Source organism: Bos taurus, chromosome 22 (genome assembly GCF_002263795.3).
Source record: "Bos taurus isolate L1 Dominette 01449 registration number 42190680 breed Hereford chromosome 22, ARS-UCD2.0, whole genome shotgun sequence".
Taxonomy (NCBI): domain Eukaryota; kingdom Metazoa; phylum Chordata; class Mammalia; order Artiodactyla; family Bovidae; genus Bos; species Bos taurus.
In genome coordinates this window covers 52,425,475-52,437,558 of record NC_037349.1, presented here as the reverse complement: position 1 = coordinate 52,437,558, position 12,084 = coordinate 52,425,475, and the positions used below count along the sequence as shown (strand labels likewise).

Sequence of the window (12,084 nt, the reverse complement as noted above, 5' to 3'; positions counted from 1 at the left end):
CTGAGTTGATGGACGTGAGTCTGGGTGAACTCCGGGAGTTGGTGATGGACAGGGAGGCCTGGCGTGCTGCGATTCATGGGGTCGCAAAGAGTCGGACACGACTGAGTGACTGAACTGAACTGAATAAGTACATGTCACAAAAGCACACAACTAACAAACTGAACAGCTAGTATGTGCATATCTGAAAAAAATTTACTATCAGAGATTCCAACTTCTGCTCCAATTTCATAACCTCTGACACTATCATTATCCTCTCCAATAATCAAGAAAAGTAGCCAAAGAAAGATGAGCCCCAAATATTTTTTGGTAGACTCACTGTCTCTCTGTAATACACAAGAGTATTCTATAATTGGGGAAATACTGGTTTTATATTTAACTATCACTGTTTCAATTTACTATTTAGTTATTAACCTTAATTCTTTATACAAACTGCTGTTAATCTGCCAAGAAGACTACATACTGTAGTTTTCATAATTTAGACAACTGGTTTCCTAAATAATTATACTCTCGTACTTATTTTTTAATGGATACGGTAAACCTGAGCGAAAATAAGATACCTATTACGGTGACCCTGAGGAAAACCTCAGGAGTCCATTTTAACCTATTTCTAACAAAGTGTTTTATTGTACCTCAAAACTCATCCGTTTTCTACAGATAATCTTTAAAATTTTTAGCACAGAAGCAGTACCACAAAAAGTGTAGCTTATGTTTTAGAATTGATATAGATATGAGAATTGAGGAATTAATTGAAGAAATATACATTTAACCAGGCAATTTTAGAAAGTCTGTGTGTTCAGCATCAGAAAAACAGACTTCTCAAGAAAGGGTTTTTGCAGTCATCTATATAACTTATGAAAAAACGTTAGCCCTACTTTACAGTCATACAAAAATTTATAAAAATTTTAAACATGACATCTTCTGCTTACTAAAGTAGAGCATGTGTAATTAACAATTAATCAACAAGAAGCGAAATATCACACAAAAGACTCAAAACACAAGTTAGTCCATGAGTCTCCAAAGAGGTAATTATGAAGCAAATAGTGGTGATTACTGTATAGCCCTCCCCAAAGAGTCTAACTGCATTTGGCAGGAAGTAGGCAGCCGGAAGAGCTACAATCAGAAACGACCACTTGCTCCAGGTTCTTATACACCCACAGCAGTGCTCTCAGTAAGCAGACCTGGTAGAAGCCTGCCAGCAGGATCAAATCCCTATCACTACCCACACCATCCTAAGGATATTTTCACTAGTGAGATGTTAAAATGGGACAGAAAAGGCATTCTAAAATAAAAACACCTAAGAACCTCAGACGAACTCTAAACCTCCATCTAAATGACCAAAGTATTTGTTCAGCTGGAAAAGACACTGAAATAATCATTAAGCTTAATTAAAAAACAACCTACCAATGTTATACATGAATTCCAAAGCTGAGGGACTCAAAACACCCAATTAACGTACAATAACCAAAAATTATACAAAATAATTGCCTCATTTGAATTCATGAAAGTACATTTACAAATATAAATCCCATTATGAAAAAAAAAAAACAACTTATTGAATCTTCAGTTGACTAGGTTGTTGGCTAGCTTCAAATTAACCATTTTCAAGAGACTGCTCTTAAATACCTTGAGTTGAGAAAACCAACTAATCAAAGTAGGGCAGGAATAAAAGCTATTTTAATCCATCAACACCAGACAAGACAAACAAATAAATATGGACAATAAAATAGAATTTTAAAAAAGAAAAGGAAAGAGAGAAGTGTAGGAATCAAACTCTAAACAGAATCACGAAAACACCATCATAAATTACCAGATAAACTCACCCTGTGGGAAAACATTTGGAAGGAGATACTTTCCATGCAGCTCGTGTCCTAAGGCTTTTAAACTACTTAACATGATATAAAATAAAGCAACTTAACATGGCACATTCACAATATAGAGTATTCCCTATTAAAAACGATAAGCACATCTTACACACAAATGCAAGCAGGCAGATGATGCAGTATGTGTAGTAGACAAAAAGATCTGGAAAGGTATACACTGAACTGCGAGTAGTGGTTACCTCTAGGATGAGCTGGATTTGAAGAGATGGAGCCAAGAAGAGATGCTAAAGGTAGATTTTTACTTTTTCCTCTGTTAAGTATATTATCTTGCCTTTTGCAATAAGCATTTATTGTTCTAGTAATTAAGAAGCCATCTCTGGACTCTCCCGGTGGTCCAGTGGTTAAGACCCTGAACTTTCTGTGCTAGGGGAACTAAGATCCTGCCTGCATGCCTCCGGGTGCAGCCTAAATAAATAAAAAGAAAAAATGAAAACAGTTCAAATCAATACCAGACATTGTTATTGTTTTCAAAATATTTATGTTTAGTACAAAGAGTTAATAGTAGTAAAGTATCTTGAATTTAAAGCCCTATCTTCAGAGATTAAAAAAAATGGCAATTAAACGCAGTATGTAACCCCAGGCCAAAAAAAGAGGACACTATTGAAGTAACTGGCACACTTTAAATATGAACTATATATCAAATGTAGTATTATAAATGTTAAATTGCCTGAATTTGATCACTGCATGTTGGTTATACCTAAGAGCATTCTTGTTCTCAGGTTATACTATCAACTATTTAGGTAGGGGTTAAGGGTCATGGTGCCTGCACCTTACACTCAAATGAATGAATGAGTGAGTGAGTGAAGTCACTCAGTTGTGTCTGACTCTTTGCGATCCCGTGGACTGTAGCCCCTCAGGCTCCTCCGTCCATGGGATTCTCCAGGCAAGAATATGGTTTAGCCCAAAATAAACAAACACAGAGTTTGACAGAAAACAAAATTCTGTAAAGCAACTATCCTTCAGTTAAAAATAGATTAAAAACAAACACAGGTATATATATATTTTATAAAGAAAGATGAAGCAAATGTGGCAAAATTTCAACAACCAGTCAATCTAGATGAAAATATGGGAGTTTACTATGCTATTCTTAGAACTTCCCTGAAAGTTTGAATTTTTTTTTCCCCCAAATAAAAGATTCTTTCCCCCTAGAGAGCGATCTCTCTCAGAAAGGAAAAGAAAGAATTCTAAGCCTGAATTTCAGTGACTACAGGTGTAAATGTTTCAGTTTCTAATATGAATCGTCTCTCAGGGTCTTACAATAGCCCTCAGTACATACGTTACAAAATAAGATACTCTACAGTATCTCACAAGAATTAAAAGAAATTATGAAGCTGGTCAACTTTTTATTCTAGCATATGACTATTCTTGCTTCTCTGCAAAAACTGACAATGCTCACAGAACAACACTAAACATCAGGGTTAAGAAAGATTATCATCAATATCTGTTAAACAGTAAATCACAATGCATTACAGTTTAAAGGGGAATTTGTTCTTCAGTTGCTAAGTCACGCCCAACTCTTTCTGACTGACTCCAGCACACCAGGCTTCCCTGTCCTTCACCATCTCCCAGAGTTTGCTCAAATTCATGTCCATTGTATCAGTGATGCTCTCTAACCATCTCATCCTCTGCCGCCCTCTTATCTTTTGCCTGCAATCTTTCCCAGCATCAGGGTCTTTTCCAATGAGTCAGCTCTTATAGATTAAATCAATTAGTCACTACAGTGAAAAGTGGCAGAAAAGATTTGCAACACCAAAGTTCCACTAAAACTAGAAAGGGACAACTGATAGGTATTTCTTGGCAGTTTGAACATTTCTTAGGGAAACACAGCAACTGCTCATCAACAGTTACTCGATACCCTTTTAGAGATATAATCTGTCAGTAGGAAGACTTGTTGGCCGGAAATCTAGATGAAGCAAGAGCAAAAATAGGGACATGAAATCTGGAGAAATATACTCTATCCTGAGCTTCCCAGGTGGCTCAGTGGTAAAATATCTGTATGCCAATGCAGGAACCATGGGTTTGATCCCTCAGCTGGGAAGATCCCCTGTAGTAGGAAATGGCAACCCACTCCAGTATTCTTGCCTGAACAATTCCATGGACAGTCCATAGGGTCGCAAAGAGTCAGACACAACTGAGCACACACACACATACTCTATCCTAAGCAAGAGGATAGCTCCATCAGGCTTACTGTGAAGTGAAGTGAAGTTGCTCAGTCGTGTCTGACTCTTTGCGACCCCGTGGACTGTAGCCTACCAGGCTCCTCTGTCCATGGGATTCTCCAGGCAAGAGTACTGGAGTGGGTTGCCATTTTCTTCTCCAGGGGATCTTCCCCACCCAGGGATCGAACCCAGGTCTCCCACATTGGAGGCAGATGCTTTAACCTCTGAGCCAAAGTCACTGTCAGGCTTACTGTGATCACCAGGAAACCCTCCAAGCAGTAGTTTGGCCTCCCATATACCTCAGTAGCCGAAAGACTATACCTTGGCCTGAAGAACGTACCTCAATCACTATAAAGCTATTTTTCTCTTATAAAATAACAAAAACTGAATTATGGACTGGCTGCAAAGCTCCTAAAGGTCCAGACTCTATGTGGAATCTTTCAGTTGGCTTCCTATGGCATCTCTAACCCCACCATAACTTAGGTGAATTATGAGAATGTTATAAGAACATGACTATCGCCACTGCTTTATATTTAATTTGAACATGCTAAAGTATTTTTGCCAGCTAATAAACTTTATTTTTGCCAAATTCACCATGCTTTTCATATCACAGTGCCTCATAAAGTACTGTTCTTTCTAGCTGAATCTTTTTAGCCAATACTAATAAAAGTTTAAAGCAATCTTCCTCCAATTAAAAATAAGCAGATTTTTTCAAAAAACTTAACACTGTCCTATTTCTTAAATCCTCATAAAACCCTCTGCAGAAAATACTGTTATGATTCTTACTTTACCTACAAGGACACCAAGGCATTACAAAATTTGCCCAGGTTCATACAGCGATTAAGAGGTGAGATTCTAAACCAAGAGTTAGGATACAGAGTCCAATGGTTTAACATGTTTTGTGCCTTGGACCATTCTGGGGTCAGGTGAAGCCTGCAAATTCCTTTTCAGCTTAATATTTTTAAATATGTGAAATAAACAAAGGGCACCAATTACCTTTGGGACAAAAACCCCAAATGTATGATACAGCACTGTATATGCTTCTCAACAATCTAGTGGTGGATCTCCAATCTACTGAAATTTCTATGTAATGATGAACGTAGATAATGAAGTATTTACAATAATCAAAACATAAAAAACCTGTGATTTGTACTAGCAGTAAAACCACAGGTACTATATTACAGGCCAATAAAATCACAGGTTAATACTACTATAGTTTTCTGTTTACATTAGTAATTAAAAGAAATGCTAACTTCTAGTTAGAGGTTAGTGAGGACATAATTTTCCCCCTAAGTTTATGGATGGTATCCATGTTAACACTGCCTTCTATATCAATCCTCTTAGCATTGCAGTTAAGAAAAAGAAATTTAAGAACGCAAAGTAGTTGTCTGAGGAAGTTTTACAAATAGCTGAGGAAAGGAGACAAGCAAAAAGCAAAGGAAAGGGAAAGATACACCCAACTGAATGCAGAGTTGCAGAGAATAGCAAGAAAAGAAGACCTTCAATGAACAACACAAAGACATAAAGGAAAACAACAGAATAGGAAAGACTAGAGATCAAGAAAATTTGGAGATATCAAGTGAACATTTCATGCAAGAATGGGCATGATAAAGGACATAAATGGTAAGGACCTAACAAAGGCAGAAAAGAGTAAGAAGAGATGGCAAGAATACACAGAAGAACTATACAAAAAAGGTCTTAATGACTAGGATAACCATGGTGGTGTGGTCACTCACCTAGGGCCAGACATTCTAGAGTGTGAAGTCAAGTGGGCCTTAGGAAGTATTTCTACAAAGACAGTGGAGGCAATGGAATTCCAGCTGAGCTACTTACAAATCGTAAAAGACGATGCAGTTGAAGTGCTGCACTCAACATGTCAGCAAATTCAGAAAACTCAGCAGTGGCCACAGAATTGGAAGAGGTCAGTTTTTATTCCAATCCCAAAGAAGGGCGGTGCCAAAAAATGTTAAACTACCCGACAATTGTGCTCATTTCACATGCTAGTAAGGCTAAGCTACAACAATACGTAAACCAAGAACTCCCAGATGTACAAGCTGGGTTCAGAAAAGAAAAAGGAACCAGAGAACAAACTGCCAACATTTGCTGATCACAGAGAAAGAAGGGAATTATAGAAAAACATATGCTTCATTGACTACACTAAAGCTTTTGACTGTGTGGATCACAACAAACTGGAAAATTCTTAAAGAGATAGGAATACGAGACCATCTTACCTGCGTCTTGAGAAACCTGTATGCAGGTCAAGAAGCAACAATTAGAACCGGACATTGAACAGCAGACTGATTCAAAATTAGGAAAGGAGTACGTCAAGACTGTACATTGTCACCCTGCTTGTTTAACTTACATGCAGAGTACATCATGCAAAATGCCAGGGTGGATGAATCATAAACTGGAATCAAGATTGCAGTCTGGGAGAAATATCAACAATCTCAGTTATGCAGATGATACCACTTTAATTGCAAAAAGTGAAGAGGAACTAAAAAGCCTCTTGTTGAGGGTGAAAGAGGAGATTGAAAAAGCTGGCTTGAAACTCAGCATTCAAAAAACTAAGATCACGGCATCCAGTCCTATCACTTCATAGCAAGTAGAAGGGGGGAAAGTAGAAGCAGTGATTTTCCTGGGCTCCAAAACGTGTAGTTAAAGCTATGGTTTTTCCAGTATTCATGTACAGATGTGAGAGTTGGACCATAAAAAAGGCTGAGCGCTGAAGAATTGATGCTTTAGAATTATGGCTCTAGAGAAGACTCTTTGGAGTCCCTAGGACTGCAAGATCAAACCAGTCAATGTGAAATAAAATCAACCCTGAATATTCACTGGAAAGACTGATGCTGAAGCTCCAATACTATGGCCACCTGATGCGAACAGCCAACTCACTGGAATAAACCCTGATACTGGGGAAACTGAAGGCAAAAGGAGAAGAATGCAGCAGAGGATGAGATGGTTAGATCATCAAAAACTCAACAGACATGAAATGGAGCAAATTCCAGGAGACTGTTAAAGGATAGGGAAGGCTGGCCTGCTGCAGTCCATGGTGTTGCAAAGAATCAGACACAATTTAGCAACTGAACAACAGTAATCTCGTGTCCTTTTCTCTGTCCACACTGGATCCCTTGGTGCTCTCATCCAGTCTTGTGGCTTTGAATACTACCTAAGTGGCTGACTACAAAGTTTATCTCTAGTCCAGACCCTTCTCCTAAAGTCCACACCTGAATGTCAATTCAACCAGAATATCTAAAAGGCATCTCAAACTTACCACTTCTAAAACTGAACTCTATTCCCCAAACGTGCTCTTCTCACAGTCACCCCTATTCTAGTTGATGGCAACCCCATCTTCTCACTGCTCAGACCCAAACTCTTGGAATCATCCTTGACTCCTCTCTCACATGCTACATCTGATCTATCAACAATTCACATTGGTATGGTCTTCAAAATATATCCAGAATTCAACCATTTTTCACTATCTCCTGTTACCACCTTGATAGAAGTCATGAGCATCTCTCTCAACTTCCAGCTTCCTTATAATTATATGTATCTCCCTGCTTCTACTGTTCCTCTCTGCAAACTTCAGTGATCATTCGGAAGCTGAAAGCAGACCGTGTCACTCCTTGGTTGAAAACTCCAGGCAAAGAACTTATAAATGCTCTACAAAGCCCTGTGAAATCTGTACCCCATCCTAACATAATGTATTAATACTATTACTTTTTTGTTCATTCCATTCTAGCCATACTGAGCAGAACTCTCTAGGTCTGCCTCAGTGTCTTGGAACAAACTATTCCCTCTAACTTCCTCCCTTTTAAGTCTACCTAAACATTACTCTCAAGAAGGCTCACCCAATGCACCTCATTTTACATTTCAACATCTACCCCAGAAATTTTGGATTCCCCTTATTGTGCTCCACTTTCCAAAGTAATAACCTTTGAACATTCTATATTATGTATTATCACCCCTCACTAGGAAGGGTGCAAACACAAGCAAAATTGTTTTGTACGTCGCTCACCCCAGCATGCCTATGTTTGGCACAAAGTAAATATGCATACAATCAAAGGACAGCAATCTCTGTAAAGGATTTGCCTGTGTCTCATTAGAAGAACTCCTTGACGTCTCCAGCTGGATTTTTAATTTGCAGTGTCAACACCTGGCCCTGGGTCTGCTCAACAGCAGACACCTAATGCACAGATACTCAGGTGATTAGTCACTTTCACCTGAAACATAATCCTAGATGCCTGAGGAAAAGCTAGGTCTTACAGCTGTGTCTCATTAAATAGTTGGTAGGAGACAAACAGAACATCAAGTTCCAACTGTTACTTCAATCAAACTGAATGTAAATTTCATGATTCATTTCTTCATGTGTCTAGGAAATATTTCAAACCAGCTACAGTCTGAAAAGGGCCCTTGGTCATTCCTCCCCCCAGCCATTGGCACCACCTCTCTAGCCCACCTGATCTTTTCATGCTTAACATCCTACCTCTTAAGCGTTCCTTGATGACCCCAGCTAGAAGCACTTACATGTGTCACACTCTGTGTCAAGTGCTTTTCATCTATTATTCTCATTTGGTTCTCCCAAAAGTCCTATGAGGTTGCTTCCATTACAACACCTATTTCAAAGATAAGAAAAACTCAAACTTAGAGAGATGAAGTCACTTGTTCAAGGTTCAACGAATGTTCAAACCCAGGTATGCCTGGCTCTGAAATCCAAGTTCTTTAACCACTATACCACTTTTCTCTCTCCAGGGTTATACACCCTAACTAGCTTATACAAACTACTTCATGGGATTTGTTGTCACTTCTTGTTGTTCAGTTGTTTCTGCATCTGTTAAAGCAGGTGATATCATTCAGGATGCTTCCTACCAAGACCCCTCCCAGTTCTTACAGTATTACAAAATAAAACGTTTTATAATTCTCTACATACTCCTTGTAGATTAATACACACACACACACCACACACACATTTTAGCACTTAGTCACTACAGAAATTAGAAATCTCCACTGTTAGGAAGCAGGACAGATAGAAAAGCAATAAAAATAAAAAAACTCCAAGACCTTATATAAAAAAATATAACACTTCTGATTCCTCCCCACATTCCTCCCCATGTCCATCAAAGATGCACTTGAGTCCATTATTCCATATAATATGAAAAGCTGTATTTTCTTTCAAGAAGTTTAAGAATGTGATCCTTAAGGCTTCTGTACTTCACCAAACAACCTGGTAAAAAAACTGAAAAGCAAGCACTTAAGACCATTCAGGAACTAGCATGTTATTTTGGACAGGACAAGTGCTCAATGAGCAGTTATTGGATCACGATACAGAATTTTCCTTTTTGTGAGGTTTTCCAAGTCTCAAACCAAGAGCCTGTAAAGAGTCATAGCAGAACTAAGCTGAAATGTGTCAAGAGAGCAAATATCTTGGAAGCATTCCGGTCATAAAAGTGAATTTCATTTGATATCTCTATCAACTGTTTAGGTTTGAAATATGCCATACATTTGTAGGTCCAGACTTGAGCCAACACCAGCAAATGCAGTTTAAGTTTCAAAACAATAGTCTTGGGAGGACGTAGGGAAAGAAGTGAATCCAGGCTCTGGAGTGGAAGCTCTCAAGAAACCAGATACAGTAGTTGATACGGCCCTCAACAGCAAAGTAAAAATGTCCCAGGCTTAAAATATACTATTGGTTTCTAGATATTTCGGTTTTCAAGACCACTGTCTTCTTTAGAGACTCCTCAAGCGATTCCTGCTTCTTAACAAAGTCTTCACAAGGAGTAGAAAGTCATCTATTCACGGCAAGAGGTTGCTGTTACCGAGGAAGTTGTGTGTCCGAAAGTGTGCAAATCTCATAATCTGGTAGAGAATGTATACCCCTCCGGAGGCTTTCATTTTCGGGCGGAAAAACAAACCCGGTGTCACCTCCACATTGGGGCCACTCAAACCTCGCCACCATTACAAAACCGAAGTGCCAAAGGTGCAGAATGTGAAGCCGGAAGCACTACCACGCCAGGATCAAGTTCCAGGAGAAGAGGGAAAAAAAAAAAAAAAAAATCAAAACCGAGAGTGCAGCGCGGGCCCCTCGGCCGCCCTGGGCCGAACGACGCACGTAGGCCCTTCCGGTCAGAGCCGCCGTCGCCGGGAGGCCGGGCGACGGGCCGGGCTTCCACCTGAGCCCGGGGATTCGCGGCCTACTCTTGCCGGTGCCCCCTCGCCGAGTCTGGCACCGGCTGCTTCTCCAACTCGGTCCCTTTCGTAGGTAGCGCAGCCCAAGTGGGCCACGAGGATCCGGGGGAGACCGCCGATCCTAGGGCGGGCCGGATCGGTACAGACGCGGCGGCGGTCGCGGCCGTGCCGCCCCTCCCCCACCGGCCCGGCCCAACCGCCGCGGCGACGCGAGCAGCGGCGCCAACGCCGGGCCCAACCACCGGCCCGCGGCGGCCCGGACAAGGGGCCCGTGGCGGCGGCGCGGGCCCGCTCTGCACGCCGCCCGCGCGAGTTCACCGCGGGCCCGTTACTCCCCGCGCCATCCGCCAGGACGCGCCGCCCTCGGCTCGGGCTGAGATGGCCGAGGGCAGCGGGAGGCCGCGGAGCTGATACTTACTCAGGGGTTGGGTGCTCGGGGTCGTAGAAATCCCCCATCTTTGGAGGCGGCTGCGGCGGCAGCTGCTGCTTCATCGGGAGCCGCTGGAGACCGCGACTCGAGCCCCCTCCCCGCGGCAGGGCGACGCGAGGGAGGGGAGGGGAGGAGGCCGCTGGTCCGACCGCGGCGGCGGCAGGGGCGGCCCGCGTCGCTGGCCCGCTCGCTCCCTCCCTCCGGCGCCCGCCCGCCGCTCTCTCCCCCACACACTCACACGGGGAGCGACGCTTACCCCGCCCGCCCCTTAGCCGCACAGGCCCAGCCCCTTAAAGGGACACGCACCCGCCGCGCCTCCGCCGCCAGTCGGCGCGCCGGCAGCTGCCGGTAGTCCTCTGAGAGGAGCGGCGTGGGGAGCAGCTGTGCGGAGCCCGCCGACCCGGCCCGACTTCGCCTGCGACTTCCCGGAACAATAAGCCCCGGGCCCTAGCGCTGTCGGCCTAGCTCGGGGCCGAAAGCTGCTGCGCCGCGACCCCTCCCTCGGGCTTGCTGTGGCGGCTGGGGCGCTGAGGTGTGACACGGCGCGCCTCGGGGTTGTTTGCGGGCGAACAGCCCGAGCCCGCCCAGACACTACGAGCCTTCCTGCCCCGCCGCCCTCGAAGACCTGCCCTCCCGGAGCGCCGGAGTCCTCAGCGGCGCCGAGGGCCCCTCCCCTGGGCTTGCGGGCTCTGAGGTAAGGCGGGCGCCTCTTCTCCCTAGTCTCTCGCCCCTCTCTCCTTTATTCCTCTTCGCCTTCTCTTCCTCTCGCCTCTTCATCTCGTCCCGTCGACAAGCACGGAAGTAGAGCTAGGCCGGGGATTCGCGCTGAAGCCGAGCTCTGGGGACGCCCCTTCCTCCTTCCCGCCCCCGCCGGGTCGGCCGGGCTCAGTCTGCCCACCGCCCGGCTACGTCCCCCCACCTCTACCCTCCACCCCAACATCTGGGAGCGGTGGCTCCCGTGTTCTGCGTGGTTCTTACGACCTTGGAGGAAATGTCCTTTAAGAAAAGGTTATGAATCGCTTTCCTGCCCTAATGACGTAGTAAGATTAAGTAGGATAACTTGAAAGGGCTGTGGGTTTTATTTTTGGAAGGATAAAGAGTGTATAAAGCCATTAGCTAAAGGCTAAGGGGGTGGGGAGGGTTTCATAAGATCTGATTTTTTTGTAGTTTTATTTTTTCCACTGTAATTTTGAACCGGATTTTACTAGCAAGCAACTGGATGGAGGTATGTGTTAGGAACTGAATGTGTACTCCATCCCCTAAATTTATATGTGAAATTCTATCCCCCAAGATGTGGGGCTTTCGGAAGGTGTTTAGGACAGGACTGTGGAGCCTGCATGAATGAGATTAGTGGCCTTATAAAAAGCCCTTGAGAGAAGGAAATGGCAACCCATTCCAGTATTCTTGCTTAGAGAATCCCATGGACAGAGGA

The 12,084-nt window shown here is 43.2% G+C and overlaps 1 protein-coding gene across 1 annotated transcript in view; it reads right to left on the bottom strand.

The window, feature by feature from the left end:
- Window positions 1–10,892, bottom strand: part of SETD2 (SET domain containing 2, histone lysine methyltransferase) — an 83,044-nt gene extending 72,152 nt beyond the window's left edge. The window contains 1 exon segment of the mRNA XM_024983287.2: window positions 10,641–10,892. Within this exon segment, the coding sequence (XP_024839055.1) occupies window positions 10,641–10,714 (74 nt within the window). The 5' untranslated portion in view covers window positions 10,715–10,892.
- Window positions 10,893–12,084: the final 1,192 nt, after the last annotated feature.